The sequence below is a fragment of the Rhinoderma darwinii genome, chromosome 10, assembly GCF_050947455.1.
Source record: "Rhinoderma darwinii isolate aRhiDar2 chromosome 10, aRhiDar2.hap1, whole genome shotgun sequence".
NCBI classification, from domain to species: Eukaryota; Metazoa; Chordata; class Amphibia; order Anura; family Rhinodermatidae; genus Rhinoderma; species Rhinoderma darwinii.
In genome coordinates this window covers 1,578,839-1,598,782 of record NC_134696.1, presented here as the reverse complement: position 1 = coordinate 1,598,782, position 19,944 = coordinate 1,578,839, and the positions used below count along the sequence as shown (strand labels likewise).

General features: G+C 49.5%; 1 protein-coding gene across 8 annotated transcripts in view; it reads left to right on the top strand.

The window, feature by feature from the left end:
* Nucleotides 1-7,593: 7,593 nt before the first annotated feature.
* Nucleotides 7,594-19,944, top strand: part of APLP2 (amyloid beta precursor like protein 2) — a 43,185-nt gene continuing 30,834 nt past the window's right edge. For 6 of the 8 annotated variants that reach the window (XM_075839108.1, XM_075839113.1, XM_075839114.1 and 3 more), the window contains exon 1: nt 7,594-7,733. In XM_075839108.1, the coding sequence (XP_075695223.1) occupies nt 7,662-7,733 (72 nt within the window). In that variant the 5' untranslated portion in view covers nt 7,594-7,661. The remainder of the gene's footprint in view (nt 7,734-19,944) is intronic. The other 2 variants (XM_075839111.1, XM_075839110.1) reach the window with 1 other exon arrangement.

Here is a 19,944-nt window from a genome sequence, read left to right as displayed (position 1 = left end):
CTGGGGGAGAGAATTCTAGCTGGGGTGGCGGAGTATTTAAACTAGGGCTGAGGAGGGAGGTCAATGTAGAAAAAAAAGGGGTAGCCAGGTTAGAGAGGGGTCAGACTATATTCGTGGGGGGAGAAACAGAATGTGGGGAGAGGACTAGACAACAAGATAAAGAGATCCTTTCGTTACAAAACATCAGTGTAAATAAAAAGGACCGATTAATGTCAAATCACATTTCTGATAATAAAAGTGAAAAACTGACAGGCAAGTTAAAGTGTATGTTCACAAATGCCAGAAGTCTAGCAAGCAAAATGGGGGAGCTGGAGGCCTTGATACTGGAAGAAAATATAGATATAGTTGGTGTTGCTGAAACATGGCTGGACTCTTCACATGACTGGGCTGTAAATCTACAGGGTTTTACACTTTTTCGTAAAGACAGGACAAATAGGAAAGGTGGTGGTGTATGTCTGTATGTGAGAAATGATATGAAGGTGCTGGTGTATGTCTGTATGTGAGAAGCGATATGAAGGTGGTGGTGTATGTCTGTATGTGAGAAGCGATATGAAGGTGGTGGTGTATGTCTGTATGTGAGAAGTGATATGAAGGCGAGTGTGAAAGAGACAATAGTGGGTGAATACTGTGAGGAGGTTGAAACCTTGTGGGTGGAACTAGAAAGGGAGGTAAACACTGAAAAAATTACTTTTGGTGTAATCTATAGACCCCCCAATATAACTGAGGAGATGGAAGTTCAGCTATATAAACAGATGGAGCGGGCTGCACAGGCGGGCACTGTAGTGATAATGGGAGATTTTAATTTCCCGGATATTAATTGGTGTCATGGTTCGGCTTCAACTGCAAAGGGGAGACATTTCCTCAACCTGTTGCATAAAAATTTTATGGGCCAGTTTGTGGAAGACCCGACTAGAGGTGAAGCTCTGTTGGATCTGGTCATTTCTAATAATGCAGATCTTGTTGGGAATGTCAATGTTCGTGAAAACCTCGGTAACAGTGATCACAATATAGTTACATTTTACCTATACTGTAAAAAACAAACGCAGGCTGGGAGGGCAAAAACACTTAATTTTAAGAAAGCCAATTTCCCCAGGATGAGGGCTGCAATTCAGGATATAGACTGGGAAGAACTAATGTCAAATAATGGAACAAATGATAAATGGGAGATTTTCAAATCTACTTTGAGTTATTATAGTGCAAAATTTATTCCTACAGGTAACAAGTATAAACGACTCAAATTAAACCCCACATGGCTTACACCTTCTGTGAAAGGGGCAATACATGACAAAAAAAGGGCATTTAAAAAATACAAATCTGAGGGTACAGCTGTAGCCTTTGTAAAATATAAAGAGCTTAATAAAATCTGTAAAAATGTAATAAAATTAGCAAAAATACAAAATGAAAGGCAGGTGGCCAAGGATAGTAAAACAAATCCCAAAAAATTCTTCAAGCATATAAATGCAAAAAAGCCAAGGTCTGAACATGTAGGACCCCTAGATAATGGTAATGGGGAGTTGATCACAGGGGATCAAGAGAAGGCAGAGTTACTAAATGGGTTCTTCCGCTCTGTATATACAACTGAAGAAGGAGCAGCTGATGTAGCCGGTGCCAGTGCTGAGGAGCTGATGTAGCCGGTGCCAGTGCTGAGGAGCTCATGTAGCCGGTGCCAGTGCTGAGGAGCTGATGTAGCCGCTGCCGGTGCTGTTAATATATCGGCTGATATACTGAATTGCAGGGGCGTAACTAGGAAAGACTGGGCCCCATAGCAAACTTTTGACTGGGGCCCCCCTTCCCCTGGGTGTCACACAACCCCCCCCCCCTTGTAGATAGTGCCTTTTTTACAGCCCCCCCCTGTAGAGAACGCCATACAGCCCCCCTGTAGAGAACGCCATACAGCCCCCCTGTAGAGAACGCCATACAGCCCCCCCCTGTAGGGAACGCCATACAGCCCCCCCCTGTAGAGAACGCCATACAGCCCCCCTGTAGGGAACGCCATACAGCGTCCCCCCTCCCAAAAAAATGCGACCTACAGTGTGTCCTACAAAATACATGTATCCCCTCTCCACAGGACAGGGGATACATGTGTGATCTCTGGCAGCGATAGGGAGAACGGGGGACTGAAAGTCCCCTGAACTTCTCCATGACAAACCTCTGACTATCCCCTATACATGTCCTGTGGAGAGGGGATACATGTCCTGTGGAGAGGGGATACATGTCCTGTGGAGAGGGGGGGGGATACATGTCCTGTGGAGAGGGGGGGGGGGATACATGTCTTTTGCTCTATTTTGCGCCTTCAGGACCAGACACCGTTTAGCCATTTTTAGCACGTGTTAGTTAAATGGCTCTAACTTTTTTATTTGTTGGGCTAACGACGTGATTTTTGCGACGTTTTTTCCATAGACAATGCAGGTTTAATTTTTTATCGTTTTTATACGCACCTTTTTTGCTATTTTAGAATTTTTATTCATAAAGTTTGAAAATAATAGTAAAAAAATAAGCTTTTTTACATTTCAGCTATTTTTTTTGGTAATAACATAGTCTTACCCTAAAATAGACCTTTTATTTGTGATCGTCATTGTCTACCGTAAATTTTTATATATTACATGTCTATATTAGGGTAATTGGGTCAGCGTTAGCGTTACAACAATGATTGGCGGGGGGAACGGTATTTTTTGGGGGGTGGGTATTTTATGTGTATTTATTATTTACATTTTTTTGCACTTTACTTTATTCTTTTCTTATTACTATGGTCTGTCCCCCAAAGGTCAAAGAAGACCTTTGGGGAACTTTATATATTTTTTTTCTTTATTTTACACCATGTTTTTCCACTGTAACTGGGGTTGCACAGCAGCCCCAGTTACAGGGGAAATCAGCCCTCTCATAGTGACGATTGTCACTAATAAGGCTGTGCTGGGTCTAGTAAGACCCAGCAGCAGCCTGCCACTAACGGCACCCGGCGATCATGTGACCAGTCACATGATCACCGGGAGCAATAGAGACAGCACCGCTGCTGCTGTCTCTATTCCTGTACACAGCGCGCATTCAGCGCTGTGTACAAGTGATCAGAGAAGACAGAAGCAGCGAAAGCTGCTTCTATCCTCTCCTCAGGGTCCCCGGCAGTCACTGACAGCCGGAGACCCGACATTCAGCTGCCCGATCGCGCGGGCAGCAAGTTAAAACCCGAGCCGTAGAAAGTCTATGGCTCGGGTTTTAAGGACCAGTCCCTGACCGCTGGCCGTAAAAATACAGCCAGCGGTCGGGAACCAGTTAATGGCAGAGCGGGGAGATACCTCCCTGCTCTGCCGTAGTGTTCAGTGGCGTCCCGCTGTAGCAGCCATAGCGGCTGCTAGCGGAGCCTCCGGCCATGGTGGGGGCCCGTGCCGGCGGGCGACACGGGCCCCCTCATGCCGCGGGCCCCGTAGCAGCCGCTACTGCTGCTACGGCGGTAGTTACGCCACTGCTGAATTGGATGAATGTAGATATGGTCCAAGCTAAATTAAATAAAATAAATGTGCACAAGGCCCCGGGACCAGATGGGTTACACCCTAGAGTTCTTAAAGAGCTTAGTTCAGTTATTTCTGTCCCCCTTTTCATAATATTCAGAGAATCTCTAGTGACTGGTATAGTGCCAAGGGACTGGCGCAGGGCAAATGTGGTGCCTATTTTCAAAAAGGGCTCTAGGTCTTCCCCGGGTAATTATAGACCAGTAAGCTTAACATCCATCGTGGGGAAAATGTTTGAGGGGCTATTGAGGGACTATATACAGGATTATGTGACAATAAATAGCATTATAAGTGACAGCCAGCACGGTTTTACTAAGGACAGAAGTTGTCAAACTAACCTAATCTGTTTTTATGAAGAGGTGAGCAGAAGTCTAGACAGAGGGGCCGCTGTGGATTTAGTGTTTTTGGACTTTGCAAAGGCATTTGACACTGTCCCCCATAGACGCCTAATGGGTAAATTAAGGACTATAGGTTTAGAAAATATAGTTTGTAATTGGATTGAGAATTGGCTCAAGGACCGTATCCAGAGGGTTGTGGTCAATGATTCCTTCTCTGAATGGTCCCCGGTTATAAGTGGTGTACCCCAGGGTTCAGTGCTGGGACCACTATTATTCAACTTATTTATTAATGATATAGAGGATGGGATTAATAGCACTATTTCTATTTTTGCAGATGACACCAAGCTATGTAATATAGTTCAGACTATGGAAGATGTTCATGAATTACAGGCAGATTTAAACAAACTAAGTGTTTGGGCGTCCACTTGGCAAATGAAGTTTAATGTAGATAAATGTAAAGTTATGCATCTGGGTACCAACAACCTGCAGCATCATATGTCCTAGGGGGAGCTACACTGGCGGATTCACTTGTTGAGAAGGATCTGGGTGTAATAATCTGCAGCATCATATGTCCTAGGGGGAGCTACACTGGGGGAGTCACTTGTTGAGAAGGATCTGGGTGTACTTGTAAATCATAAACTCAATAACAGCATGCAGTGTCAATCAGCTGCTTCAAAGGCCAGCAGGATATTGTCGTGTATTAAAAGAGGCCTGGACTCGCGGGACAGGGATGTAATAATGCCACTTTACAAAGCATTAGTGAGGCCTCATCTAGAATATGCAGTTCAGTTCTGGGCTCCAGTTCATAGAAAGGATGCCCTGGAGTTGGAAAAAATACAAAGAAGAGCAACGAAGCTAATTAGGGGCATGGAGAATTTAAGTTATGAGGAAAGATTGAAAGAATTAAACCTATTTAGCCTTGAAAAAAGACGACTAAGGGGGGACATGATTAACTTATATAAATATATGAATGGCGCATACAAAAAATATGGTGAAATCCTGTTCCTTGTAAAACCCCCTCAAAAAACAAGGGGGCACTCCCTCCGTCTGGAGAAAAAAAGGTTCAAGCTGCAGAGGCGACAAGGCTTCTTTACTGTGAGAGCTGTGAATCTATGGAATAGCCACCGCAGGAGCTGGTCACAGCAGGGACAGTAGACACCGCAGGAGCCGTCACAGCAGGGACAGGAGACACCGCAGGAGCCGTCACAGCAGGGACAGTAGACACCGCAGGAGCCGTCACAGCAGGGACAGTAGACACCGCAGGAGCCGTCACAGCAGGGACAGTAGACACCGCAGGAGCCGTCACAGCAGAAACAGGAGACACCGCAGGAGCCGTCACAGCAGGGACAGTAGATGGCTTTAAAAAAGGGTTAGATAATTTCCTAGAACAAAAAAATATTAGCTCCTATGTGTAGAAATTTTTCCTTCCCTTTTCCCTTCCCTTGGTTGAACTTGATGGACATGTGTCTTTTTTCAGCCGTACTAACTATGTAACTATGTAACTATGTAACTATGTAGGTTCAGCACTGGATGATGTTATATTATTACAGGATCAGCACTGGGTATTATATTATTACAGGTTCAGCACTGGATGATGTTATATTATTACAGGATCAGCACTGGATATTATATTATTACAGGATCAGCACTGGATATTATATTATTACAGGATCAGCACTGGATGATGTTATATTATTACAGGATAAGCACCGGATATTATATTATTACAGGATCAGCACCGGATGTTATATTATTACAGGATCAGCACTGGATGATGTTATATTATTACAGGATCAGCATTGGATATTATATTATTACAGGATCAGCACTGGATGATATTATATTATTACAGGATCAGCACTGGGTGATATTATATTATTACAGGATCAGCACCGGATATTATATTATTACAGGATCAGCACCGGATATTATATTATTACAGGTTCAGCACTGGATGATGTTATATTATTACAGGATCAGCACTGGATATTATATTATTACAGGATCAGCACCGGATATTATATTATTACAGGATCAGCACCGGATATTATATTATTACAGGTTCAGCACTGGATGATGTTATATTATTACAGGATCAGCATTGGATATTATATTATTGCAGGAGCAGCACTGGATATTATATTATTACAGGATCAGCACTGGATGATGTTATATTATTGCAGGATCAGCACCGGATATTATATTATTACAGGATCAGCGCTGGATGATGTTATATTATTACAGGATCAGCACTGGATGATATTATATTATTACAGGATCAGCACTGGATGATGTTATATTATTACAGGATCAGCACTGGATATTATATTATTACAGGATCAGCACTGGATGATATTATATTATTACAGGTTCAGCACTGGATGATGTTATATTATTACAGGATCAGCATTGGATATTATATTATTGCAGGAGCAGCACTGGATATTATATTATTACAGGATCAGCACTGGATGATGTTATATTATTGCAGGATCAGCACCGGATATTATATTATTACAGGATCAGCGCTGGATGATGTTATATTATTACAGGATCAGCACTGGATATTATATTATTACAGGATCAGCACTGGGTGATATTATATTATTACAGGTTCAGCACTGGGTGATGTTATATTATTACAGGATCAGCGCTGGATGATGTTATATTATTACAGGATCAGCACTGGATTTTATATTATTACAGGATCAGCACTGGATGATATTATATTATTACAGGTTCAGCACTGGATGATATTATATTATTACAGGATCAGCACTGGATGATATTATATTATTACAGGATCAGCACTGGATGATATTATATTATTACAGGTTCAGCACTGGATGATATTATATTATTACAGGATCAGCACTGGATGATATTATATTATTACAGGATCAGCACTGGATGATATTATATTATTACAGGTTCAGCACTGGATGATATTATATTATTACAGGATCAGCACTGGATGATATTATATTATTACAGGTTCAGCACTGGATGATGTTATATTATTACAGGATCAGCGCTGGATGATATTATATTATTACAGGATCAGCGCTGGATGATATTATATTATTACAGGATCAGCACTGGATGATATTATATTATTACAGGATCAGCACTGGGTGATGTTATATTATTACAGGATCAGCGCTGGATGATATTATATTATTACAGGTTCAGCACTGGATGATATTATATTATTACAGGTTCAGCACTGGATGATATTATATTATTACAGGATCAGCACTGGATGATATTATATTATTACAGGTTCAGCACTGGATGATGTTATATTATTACAGGATCAGCGCTGGATGATATTATATTATTACAGGATCAGCGCTGGATGATATTATATTATTACAGGATCAGCACTGGATATTATATTATTACAGGATCAGCACTGGATGATATTATATTATTACAGGATCAGCACTGGGTGATGTTATATTATTACAGGATCAGCGCTGGATGATATTATATTATTACAGGTTCAGCACTGGATCAGCATCTTCTGCAGAGAATGTTTGGTGGGCGTGGTAACTGCTCTGTGAGGGGCGTGGTTTTAGCAGGTTTAATGGAGAGCTGCAGCTGAAGGGGCCGGGTTAAGGAGCCCTGTTACCTGTACTAGGCGGGGTATGGGTGGGGCTGATGAGTTTGGAGCGCCCTCATTGGAGCAGCAGTCGGTGGGCGGATGCGATCAGGACGAGGTGTGGTGACGTCAGTTCCGGTTGGGCTGGCTCCTGGGCTGCGGGTTTCATATCTCGTCAGTCCGGAGCTGGAGATTGACACGAGAGGAGCTGAGATCATGGCCGCTTTCCCTGCGCTCTGCGCAGTCCTGGCCGCGATCATCGTCCCCAGTCTGGCCGGATACATCGAGGTACGAGCTACACTTCACCTTGACGAGACGTCCGCAGAGCACGGACTGCCCCCTCCCCGCGGTGCTGATGATACATTGTATCCGTGTATGTTCCCCCCTCCCTGGTCTGATACGTTGTAGTCGCGTCTCTTGTGCGGTTATGTAATGCGGTGTACTGCGCTGTGTATTGGGGCGCTGAGCCTGACTGCCGGGGACGGTACCACTGGAGGAGGGGGGATTCCTGCACTCTGTACGAGATACTCCTGGAGGAGGAGCAGATGATGGGAGTATTCGTTCTGGAGGGGGAGACTGATCGGCTGGTTAATATTTATAAGGGACAGGTAACCCCCGGCGCTGTATGTAGGATACCGGTGTATATAGAGGGGGTGCCCCCGGCGCTGTATGTAGGATACCGGTGTATATAGAGGGGGTGCCCCCGGCGTTGTATGTAGGGTACCGGTGTATATAGAGGGGGTGCTGTATGTAGGATACCGGTGTATATAGAGGGGGTGCCCCCCGGCGCTGTATGTAGGATACCGGTGTATATAGAGGGGGTGCCCCCCGGCGCTGTATGTAGGATACCGGTGTATATAGAGGGGGTGCCCCCCGGCGCTGTATGTAGGGTACCTGTGTATATAGAGGGGGTGCTGTATGTAGGATACCGGTGTATATAGAGGGGGTGCCCCCCGGCGTTGTATGTAGGGTACCGGTGTATATAGAGGGGGTGCCCCCCGGCGTTGTATGTAGGGTACCGGTGTATATAGAGGGGGTGCCCCCCGGCGTTGTATGTAGGATACCGGTGTATATAGAGGGGGTGCCCCCGGCGTTGTATGTAGGGTACCGGTGTATATAGAGGGGGTGCCCCCCGGCGTTGTATGTAGGATACCGGTGTATATAGAGGGGGTGCCCCCGGCGTTGTATGTAGTGTACCGGTGTATATAGAGGGGGTGCTGTATGTAGGATACCGGTGTATATAGAGGGGGTGCCCCCCGGCGCTGTATGTAGGATACCGGTGTATATAGAGGGGGTGCCCCCCGGCGCTGTATGTAGGATACCGGTGTATATAGAGGGGGTGCCCCCCGGCGCTGTATGTAGGGTACCTGTGTATATAGAGGGGGTGCTGTATGTAGGATACCGGTGTATATAGAGGGGGTGCCCCCCGGCGTTGTATGTAGGGTACCGGTGTATATAGAGGGGGTGCCCCCCGGCGTTGTATGTAGGGTACCGGTGTATATAGAGGGGGTGCCCCCCGGCGTTGTATGTAGGATACCGGTGTATATAGAGGGGGTGCCCCCGGCGTTGTATGTAGGGTACCGGTGTATATAGAGGGGGTGCCCCCCGGCGTTGTATGTAGGATACCGGTGTATATAGAGGGGGTGCCCCCCGGCGTTGTATGTAGGATACCGGTGTATATAGAGGGGGTGCCCCCGGCGTTGTATGTAGGGTACCGGTGTATATAGAGGGGGTGCCCCCCGGCGTTGTATGTAGGATACCGGTGTATATAGAGGGGGTGCCCCCGGCGCTGTATGTAGGATACCGGTGTATATAGAGGGGGTGCCCCCCGGCGCTGTATGTAGGGTACCTGTGTATATAGAGGGGGTGCTGTATGTAGGATACCGGTGTATATAGAGGGGGTGCTGTATGTAGGATACCGGTGTATATAGAGGGGGTGCCCCCCGGCGCTCTATGTAGGATACCGGTGTGTATATAGAGGGGGTGCCCCCCGGCGCTCTATGTAGGATACCGGTGTATATAGAGGGGGTGCCCCCCGGCGCTGTATGTAGGATACCGGTGTATATAGAGGGGGTGCCCCCCGGCGCTCTATGTAGGATACCGGTGTATATAGAGGGGGTGCCCCCGGCGTTGTATGTAGGATACCGGTGTATATAGAGGGGGTGCCCCCGGCGCTGTATGTAGGATACCGGTGTATATAGAGGGGGTGCCCCCCGGCGCTGTATGTAGGATACCGGTGTATATAGAGGGGGTGCCCCCCGGCGCTGTATGTAGGCTACCGGTGTATATAGAGGGGGTGCCCCCCGGCGCTGTATGTAGGATACCGGTGTATATAGAGGGGGTGCTCCCCGGCGTTGTATGTAGGATACCGGTGTATGTAGAGGGGGTGCCCCCCGGCGCTGTATGTAGGATACCGGTGTATATAGAGGGGGTGCCCCCCGGCGCTGTATGTAGGATACCGGTGTATATAGAGGGGGTGCCCCCGGCGCTGTATGTAGGGTATCTGTGTATATAGAGGGGGTGCCCCCGGCGTTGTATGTAGGATACCGGTGTATATAGAGGGGGTGCCCCCCGGCGCTGTATGTAGGATACCGGTGTATATAGAGGGGGTGCTCCCCGGCGTTGTATGTAGGATACCGGTGTATATAGAGGGGGTGCCCCCCGGCGCTGTATGTAGGATACCGGTGTATATAGAGGGGGTGCCCCCCGGCGCTGTATGTAGGCTACCGGTGTATATAGAGGGGGTGCGCCCCGGCGCTGTGTGTAGGATATCGGTGTATATAGAGGGGGTGCCCCCCGGCGTTAGATACGCTATTATAGGATGTGGCGCTCCAGCCTGCCCCCTTCTGGCCGCACACAGACACCGGTAGCTGCTCTACTCCTGTGGCCCTTTGTTGTGGCTGCTATAACTCTAGAACACTGAGCCCAGGAGGGGTTAATCTCCTGGCTCTCCAACCTCCTGTATCAGGATATCCTTCGGATACTGCCCCACCCTGCTGCAACGGGGAGGGAGATGTCCTGGGGTCTGTGTGGATATGGCCGGGTACTGTTACTCTCATCCTCCTCTGTGATGGATATGGCTGGGACTCTCATCCTCCTTGGGCCTGTGATGGATATGTCCGGGTACTGTGACTCTCATCCTCCTGTGTGATGGATATGGCCGGGACTCTCATCCTCCTGTGTGATGGATATGGCCGGGACTCTCATCCTCCTGTGTGATGGATATGGCCGGGACTCTCATCCTCCTGTGTGATGGATATGGCCGGGACTCTCATCCTCCTGTGTGGTGGATATGGCCGGGACTCTCATCCTGTATGGTGGATATGGCTGGGTACTGTGACTCTCATCCTCCTGTGTGATGGATGTGGCCGGGTACTGTGACTCTCATCCTCCTGTGTGATGGATATGGCCGGGACTCTCATCCTCCTGTGTGATGGATATGGCTGGGTACTGTGACTCTCATCCTCCTGTGTGATGGATATGGCCGGGACTCTCATCCTCCTTTGTGATGGATATGGCCGGGACTCTCATCCTCCTGTGTGGTGGATATGGCCGGGACTCTCATCCTCCTGTGTGGTGGATATGGCCGGGACTCTCATCCTCCTGTGTGGTGGATATGGCCGGGACTCTCATCCTGTGTGGTGGATATGGCCAGGACTCTCATCCTCCTGTGTGGTGGATATGGCCAGGACTCTCATCCTCCTGTGTGGTGGATATGGCTGCGTACTGTGACTCTCATCCTCCTGTGTGGTGGATATGGCTGCGTACTGTGACTCTCATCCTCCTGTGTGATGGATATGGATGCGTACTGTGACTCTCATCCTCCTGTGTGGTGGATATGGCTGGGTACTGTGACTCTCATCCTCCTGTGTGGTGGATATGGCTGGGTACTGTGACTCTCATCCTCCTGTGTGGTGGATATGGCTGGGTACTGTGACTCTCATCCACCTGTGTGATGGATATGGCTGCGTACTGTGACTCTCATCCTCCTGTGTGGTGGCACTGGTTTGTTTCAGACATTGGTGCCAGGTAGAGGAGTAAGTGATGGCCGCCGTGCGGGGGATTCGCGGGTTAACCCCTTGTGTGGCGTCTCTCGTCGTCTTTGTCGTTCTGCTTTACATTGTCGGACGTTGCAGGGAGGTCGCCCCCCCCCCCCCGATCCGATTGAAATCCATTTTAGTAATTAATATTCTCCCAAGGTCGTCCGTCTGCAGCGAGCGCCACATCAGAGGCCGCACAGCGAGGTGTCGTGTCCGCCAGGGCGTCCCTGTGTTTCCTCCACCTGCTCTTCCTGGCGGGTGTTTGCTCAGGGTGGGGGTCCTGGCGGCGCAGTTTGTTTTTCCTGTGCATACTTGGCGTGGCACCAGCCCCAACACTCGGCCTAGAGCAGCAGCGGGCACCTGGGTGCAGGCAGGAGGGTGCGCTCCACACCCGGGGCGGTCGGGGGATGTGCATTGCTGGAATTCCTGCTCGTGTTGCTGGATGTTGTAGGTGTGAGGTAATCCGTCCCCGGGGGACCGGCCGCACCTGGACGGGGAAACCACATGAGGAAGGACGGAGCGGATCCCCCGAAACTGGACGAAGACCCCGAGAAAATCTGTCAACTGGCTGGAAATCCATCTCTGCTGAGTGACGAGCAGTGCAGCTCCGGCAGCGGCATCACCCGGCCCCAGACCAGCAAGGGATGAAGCCACGCATAACCCGTGCCCTTCAGGACTCTGAGAAAGTTGGGTGATGACTGCTGCGTATGCCTGTGATTGCTGTGTGGTGCCCAGGGGTCGGACAGCTGGGTGACATCCATTGAGCTGATTCTAAGACGTCTCTTCAGCCCGCGGTATATACAGCACCTGTACCGGCCCGGTGACCGCAGATCGTCGCTGTGGATGAGGATTAGATTCCCCGCAGTGACACCGTATAATCCTCCACCTGCGTCCTGAGAGGATGAGCACTATTGATAGTCTCTTCTGCTGCGCTCAGGCCGTCGCTGTGATCCGGCGCCGTCCGGTGCGACGTTCTGCAGGGGAGTGACCGTGTGATTAGTAGGACTGGAAGGTTTGGATACGGGAGTGTATCTAACTCTTCTGTGACATCATACGGCAGATTCCTGGCACGCAATGATTTCTGCCGCAATTGTTTTCAGATTGGAGTCGCACGTGACCGCCACAGTCGGGAAAATCTCACATTCCGCTCACAAACACTTGGCGCCATTTTTAGCGGCTTCACAACAAAACGGATGCGTCCTGAATGATTTTCACCTGCGCCATTCTGTAGATGACCTATCACCTCTCTGCAGGACGCCGCCATCCCGGAACATCCGTCGCCATGAAATCTCCTGCGTTACGTATTTCCACCGCACGTACGGCGAACATGTGACCAGAGCCCAAAATGACTGAAGATGCGGCGTTTATAAATAGAATTCTCCCCGTCGTTTGGGAACATCCTGAAAAGGAAACGGGATCCATCGCACCGTGACTCCCGGCGGACAGGAAGCGCCGCAGTCTAAGCGGCCGGTGGTGGTGTTAACCCCTGCGGTTACTATATCTTGTTCTGACCGCCACAAGACGGTGGAACAGCCGCTGTTCCGTGTGGGTGCTTTGATCTCACATCAGCACAGAGTATTTTAGCTTTTCCCGGAGTGTGGTAACCATGGTGGCTTGGTGCCTGCTGGGATTGTACGGGGGAGGGGAGGACGGGTAACACTCAGATGACCGGATATTTACAGTCTGGAGCCGCTGATCTCTTTGCGGCGCCGCTGATCTCGCTGCGGGTGGTTGTGGCGTCACGTGCGCCGGTTCCTGTCCCCCGCCGTTAATGTCGCGGTCTGACCCCGGATGATCTGACTGGTGATAATGACGGTAGATGGGACATTGTTATAAGGGGGGTGATTGTTCAGGATGGTGGGAGTCGCCTTCCTTACGCCTAAAAGCAGTAAATATTTCTCTCCCTTCTGTCTGAGGGAAAGCTGGGTGAATGATTCCGCCATTATAGCTCCCCAGGAGATTTCACCCAACTTTCCCTGTAATGGAGCGGTCCGCCGGGTTTGTGCTGTGACGCCATATCGGAGATAACGGAGGTTTCTGTGGGGGAGGGGAGGATACCAGTAGTGACCCCCCCCCCAGTTTTGCTTTATTGAAGTGACGGCGACTCAGCTGAACGGTTACGTGATTCTGCGATGGCGACTTCTCTCCTACTGAAACTTTCCACGGATATTTTTATAAAACTGGAACTAGAATTACACGTGCCGCAGTCCGGCCGCCGCCGCTTCTCCACTTATAACTCTACTTCCTATTTTCTATAAATATCCGCGCTCATTTTTGCGGCAGCCGCGCTCGTGCTCCGGGTACTCGCTGAAAATCCACCCTGACCCAGTCCTGCTCACAGCTGAGGGCTTGTTACAATGTATCAGTGCAGGTGGGAGCTGTCAGCCTGGAGTGACGTGTTGCTGCTGTTTTAGTTGTGGATTGCCTGCGCTGGTACACTGTAACAAACCCTTAGTTGTGTGAAGCCTAAATCTGCACAAGCTTTCAGCTCTTGATTGACATCAAGCAGAGATCTTGAAAATGGTGAGGGAGTTATACACTAAGGAAATTAGAACATTTCAGGACACTTGATTGCACAGTTTCTACAGAGGTCTGAATAACAGTTGCAGTGTTCTGTAGTGCAGCGTTCTGCGGTCAGAGTCCCGTGTTGGCGTTATTACCTGCAGGAATGTGATCTTTGTCCTTCCTGTCGTCGCCGCGGGTTCTGGTGTTTACGCGGTTTCTCCGGTCGCCTTGGTCTCCGCTGCGGCTTCTCATGATCCACTTTGTGGGAGACTCCACCTGCGCGTGTTCAGAACGCTGCGTCTGTCGTCCGTGACCTCCTCCGGCTTCCTGAGAGCTGGCGGTGGGGCAGACGCGGATGTCTCGCCTTTCAGGAGTTGAGGAAAGCTGGGTGACCGTTACAATGAGCTCTAGATGTTGACCGTCCGGTTCTGTTTGCCGGATATAATAAATGCGCAGACGATCTGATCTTCCGTGGCCGCATTAGAGCGCTGTTTACGTCCTTGCTATTAGACGGAGGGGGATGGGGAATTATAGAGCCGGGGGCCCGCTTGTCCTGACGCTGTAATGGCGGACACTCGGCGTTGTTTCGCCTTTCTCTGTTGTGTGGGGGCAGGGAGGTGACGCTCACGTGCCCCCTCCCCCGCCTTTTACCTGGTGGCGCAGGTCACAATTCTCCTGTTACATTTTCTCGTCTCGTGGGCGAGCGCGGTTTTCCGGTTCAGCTGCTAATGAATCTGTTAATAAGGAGCGCGTTACGTGCCGCTATCTCGTGCTCGCCGTCGCGGTCGTCACGGAGCCGTGCTCCTGATAACATTGGATTGATGCAATTATTTCTGGCGTCTCCGGTTTTCGCAGCGAGTGAGGAGTCAGTCACCTTGGAGTAATCCGCGGCGCTCACCTGCGCGGCCTGAGATCATAAGCAGATTACACGTCCAGCGCCGAGCTCTGACCGCGGACGGTGCCCCCCCCCCCCGCAGTATAAACGGAGCGTTTTACTGTTGCGGTTTCCAGACGCTGCTCCGGTGAGAACGACGCCCCCTTCGTTGTCGGGTTGTGATCAGGACACATGACGGCGTGGCCGGGGAAGGAGCGGCGAGTGATACGCGGTTCTTTGTCGTTTCTGCACTGTCGCGGCGTGTGAACAGTCCCGCGAGGCTTCGCTGGCGCAGTCATGGCGGCTGCCGTACACGGGCCATCATTTCTACAATCTGCCCCTAAGTGATGGATTCCGGTTTGTAGCGCGGGGGGGGCCTGTGATCTTACTGCTGCGCCTCCTGCTGGTTGTGTCTGTACAGATGTTTGCTGCAGTGCATTGTGGGAGATGTAGTGTTTACAGGTGCGGTCAGTAGATGCGGTTCGTTCTGAGTTCTCGTGGATGTCGGCGCAGTAATGTGGGCACCTCTTGTAGAGCATCAGCCGATGAAGCCCCGTCACACATTCTCCTCCGCCTGCGTCTATGGGGGTGATAGGAGCCTCGCAGCGGTCGCCCTGATTAGTAATGCCCCCCCTCAGGTTTCTTTGTGGTATAATTGCAGTCGGACTCGCTCTGTATTAAGTATCGCACTTTTTCCGCCGCGCCGTACGTGTGGAGATCTAATAAGCGTGAAATGACAGCCGCCGACGCGTGAGGTGCCGCTAATGGGACTGTTAAAAGCGACACCTTTCATTTTCTAACCTCCGCTGGTGACGGCAGGAAATAACGCGCACGTTTCCGTGTCGCAGCGACAGGACGGAGGATTTTCTGGAAACCTCTTATAAATACTGGAATGGTGGCGTTCTCCGTACGATCCGGATAAGGAGGGTGGCAGTCGCCGGTACGGGCAGGTGAGTGCGCCAATTCTTCACCCGCGCTACACTATGCACCGCAGCGCGAGATTACAGCTCCAACTGAGAATAGAATGCCAGAATTACACTGAAGACTGACACACGTTCAGCGGGGAATGCATGGGGGAGGGGTAAGGCTACGTTTTTTGGTGCAGTGATGGCGGCCGCCAGTCGTTGTCACCCAGCAGCGTTGTGATTGGACGCGGTCATGGCTGCGGCGCCGGGGATTATTATGTGCGTGCAGGAAAACGAGGAAACGTCTGCGCCCAGAACTCGTAGAAAGAAATGCTCCGTCTCTTCCTGCCTCGCTCTGCCGCTTCCTGCGCTGTACTAAATTCTGCTGTCCTGCGTCCTATAATAAGGTGCCAGCTCCTGCCCTGGACTCCAGAGATCATCGGGGGTTAATGGTCTCACCGTACCCCTTGTTCTGCAGCTCATTGTTCTGAGGGTCTTTTTGAAGGGCGATCGTCTAAGTAATCCAACCCCCCCCCCCCCTGTGCTCCATTCACATTAGGTCAATAGGTCAAAGGTCACTGGATGATAAAACCCGTCGCATCCGTTATCTGACGAGCAGCGCAGGATGGCGCTGGTCGTTGGTTGCGGCCTTTTATAGGTTTTGTTTCAGAGAAAGCTGGGGGGGGGGCAACCAATATGGCCGCCATTACAGCCTCCACCGGCAGTGATTCCTCCCCCCCCCCCCCCCTTTCCTGGGCCCCTGACTGGCACCGCTACATCCGCTGCTCTGGTATCGCTGGGTCACACGGCCGTTCAGGAGTCTGGGAAAGCTGTAATAGAAGTCGTATCGCTGATCACCCGCCGCTCGGCTCCTTATTCATCGGCATCTTGAGTCTGACGTGTCCTGATGACTGATCCAGCGCAGTCTCGTCACGCCACTCTGTGTGGGCAGCGGTGGGTATATAGCGGGCTCCAGATGGGCGCAGTACGATGATACGTGGGATGATGGTTTCCATACAGATTCAGTGCAGCGCGCTCTGGGCATTGTGACGCTGCCCCTTTAAGACACGCGGCTCATACAGGAGGGGGAGCAGGTCCCGGTATGACTCCTGTGAGGATGATGGGAGTAACCTCCTGTATTATACTACGGCCACCGCTCTACGGGATCTGTTTTACTGTATTTTTTTTCTAGATTCTGTGTTTTCTAGTTGGTGTAGTCACTACATCTCCAGAAATGCAGCACAACAAGGGCGGCGATATAAGGGAACATCGTGTGATGGGAGTATTATGGCAGCTGATCTGCAGGGTTTGTCTTGTATCCTCATGAGAAGGGACCGTGTGCTCTGCTGTGTTGCATTGCGGGAGATGTGGTGTACATAGAAGCAGATCTCAGGACGTCGGCCTCCCGGAGCTGCGGTGGGGAGATTGTAGCTCCATAATCCCTCATGGAGTGACCTACATTCCAGCCTTGATGCTGCGCAGCGCTCCACTCTGCTACATCTCGCTCCTCGGTTTATTCACCTGAGATTGAGTCTGGATTTACAACCTGCGTGGTCCTGGATGTAGACGCGGCCGCCATGTTTGTAGCGGTTTATATAAATAATGACCGGAGGAGTGACGTGGCGTCCACATAATGTTACAACTCCAATAGAAATCGGCAGCAATCGGAGACTGTCCAGTGTGCGGCAGCAATCGGTGGTCCTATAAACATCAGAAGAGTATCGGCACCGCTGTGAATGGAAGGACCGGCGCAGTCCTATGTAAATAAACGTAATCAGTTTGAGAAGTTCTGCAACTTGCTAATGGACCATTTAATTTCCTCAGCTCTTCAAGATCTCTGCTTGCTGTCTTTGAACAGTAACATTCCAGTTACATCCACGGACTTAAAACCTGCACAGACCAAATACTTCAGAAAAGCCTCTGAAACACCTCAGCAGCACAAATCTCTATCAGGCTGGATTCCGGCTGTTAGCTTAGAGGATTGCTTAGACTGGATGCAATTGTAACAAAACCTCAGCTGTCTGGAGTATTAGGTTTATGGATGTTCCCATTCACTGATGACCAGCAGAGGTCTTGTATATGATGAGTTACTCAATGATTATTTACACAAGCCGTCCGTCCCCTCCCCCACACTCCTCTCTGGTCGGGGACATAATACATTTTGCCTCCGTTCCGCGTGTTCTGGGCTTCGCACTGATCCGCCATTATCCCGGCGTATTTGCATTTCTCACATAACTGGTTTCCATGGTGACAGAAATTCTAGGACGAGGGAATTTGGGCCAAAGACTTCAACCTGTTCTCGTGTTCGCGCAGTTTAGAATGAATTGTCTGCGCTCTAATGTCGCTGCCAGGACTCAATTACCCAGACGTGCGAGCATAAACCGCGCCATTTTCTCTAGATCAGCGGAGTCATCCCCAAATATAAGGAAGAATCCAGCTCTTCATTGGCGCACGAAACAAGGTCTTAAAATGCCGGTAACTCCCACAGTCTGGAGAGCGTTATAAGAGGAGCGGCTGACATGTAAAAATCTCTCCGGGGGTTCCCGGCACTGGAGATGACTGATAACAGAGAACAATAGATTGTATTCACCTGTCCTACAGTCATCCTCCCCCAGCCTGACATGTCTGATAACAGAGAACAATAGATTGTATTCACCTGTCCTACAGTCATCCTCCCCCAGCCTGCCATATCTGATAACCGAGAACAATAGATTGTATTCACCTGTCCTACAGTCATCCTCCCCCAGCCTGACATGTCTGATAACAGAGAACAATAGATTATATTCACCTGTCCTACAGCCATCCTCTCCCAGCCTGACATGTCTGATAACAGAGAACAATAGATTGTATTCACCTGTCCTACAGTCATCCTCTCCCAGCCTGACATGTCTGATAACAGAGAACAATAGATTGTATTCACCTGTCCTACAGTCATCCTCTCCCAGCCTGACATGTCTGATAACAGAGAACAATAGATTGTATTCACCTGTCCTACAGTCATCCTCTCCCAGCCTGACATGTCTGATAACAGAGAACAATAGATTGTATTCACCTGTCCTACAGTCATCCTCCCCCAGCCTGACATATCTGATAACCGAGAACAATAGATTGTATTCACCTGTCCTACAGTCATCCTCCCCCAGCCTGACATGTCTGATAACAGAGAACAATAGATTGTATTCACCTGTCCTACAGTCATCCTCCCCCAGCCTGACATGTCTGATAACAGAGAACAATAGATTGTATTCACCTGTCCTACAGTCATCCTCTCCCAGCCTGACATGTCTGATAACAGAGAACAATAGATTGTATTCACCTGTCCTACAGTCATCCTCTCCCAGCCTGACATGTCTGATAACAGAGAACAATAGATTGTATTCACCTGTCCTACAGTCATCCTCCCCCCCCCCCCAGCCTGACATGCCTGGTAACAGAGAACAATAGATTGTATTCACCTGTCCTACAGTCATCCTCCCCCAGCCTGCCATATCTGATAACCGAGAACAATAGATTGTATTCACCTGTCCTACAGTCATCCTCCCCCAGCCTGACATGTCTGATAACAGAGAACAATAGATTATATTCACCTGTCCTACAGCCATCCTCTCCCAGCCTGACATGTCTGATAACAGAGAACAATAGATTGTATTCACCTGTCCTACAGTCATCCTCTCCCAGCCTGACATGTCTGATAACAGAGAACAATAGATTGTATTCACCTGTCCTACAGTCATCCTCTCCCAGCCTGACATGTCTGATAACAGAGAACAATAGATTGTATTCACCTGTCCTACAGTCATCCTCTCCCAGCCTGACATGTCTGATAACAGAGAACAATAGATTGTATTCACCTGTCCTACAGTCATCCTCCCCCAGCCTGACATATCTGATAACCGAGAACAATAGATTGTATTCACCTGTCCTACAGTCATCCTCCCCCAGCCTGACATGTCTGATAACAGAGAACAATAGATTGTATTCACCTGTCCTACAGTCATCCTCCCCCAGCCTGACATGTCTGATAACAGAGAACAATAGATTGTATTCACCTGTCCTACAGTCATCCTCCCCCAGCCTGACATGTCTGATAACAGAGAACAATAGATTGTATTCACCTGTCCTACAGTCATCCTCTCCCAGCCTGACATGTCTGATAACAGAGAACAATAGATTGT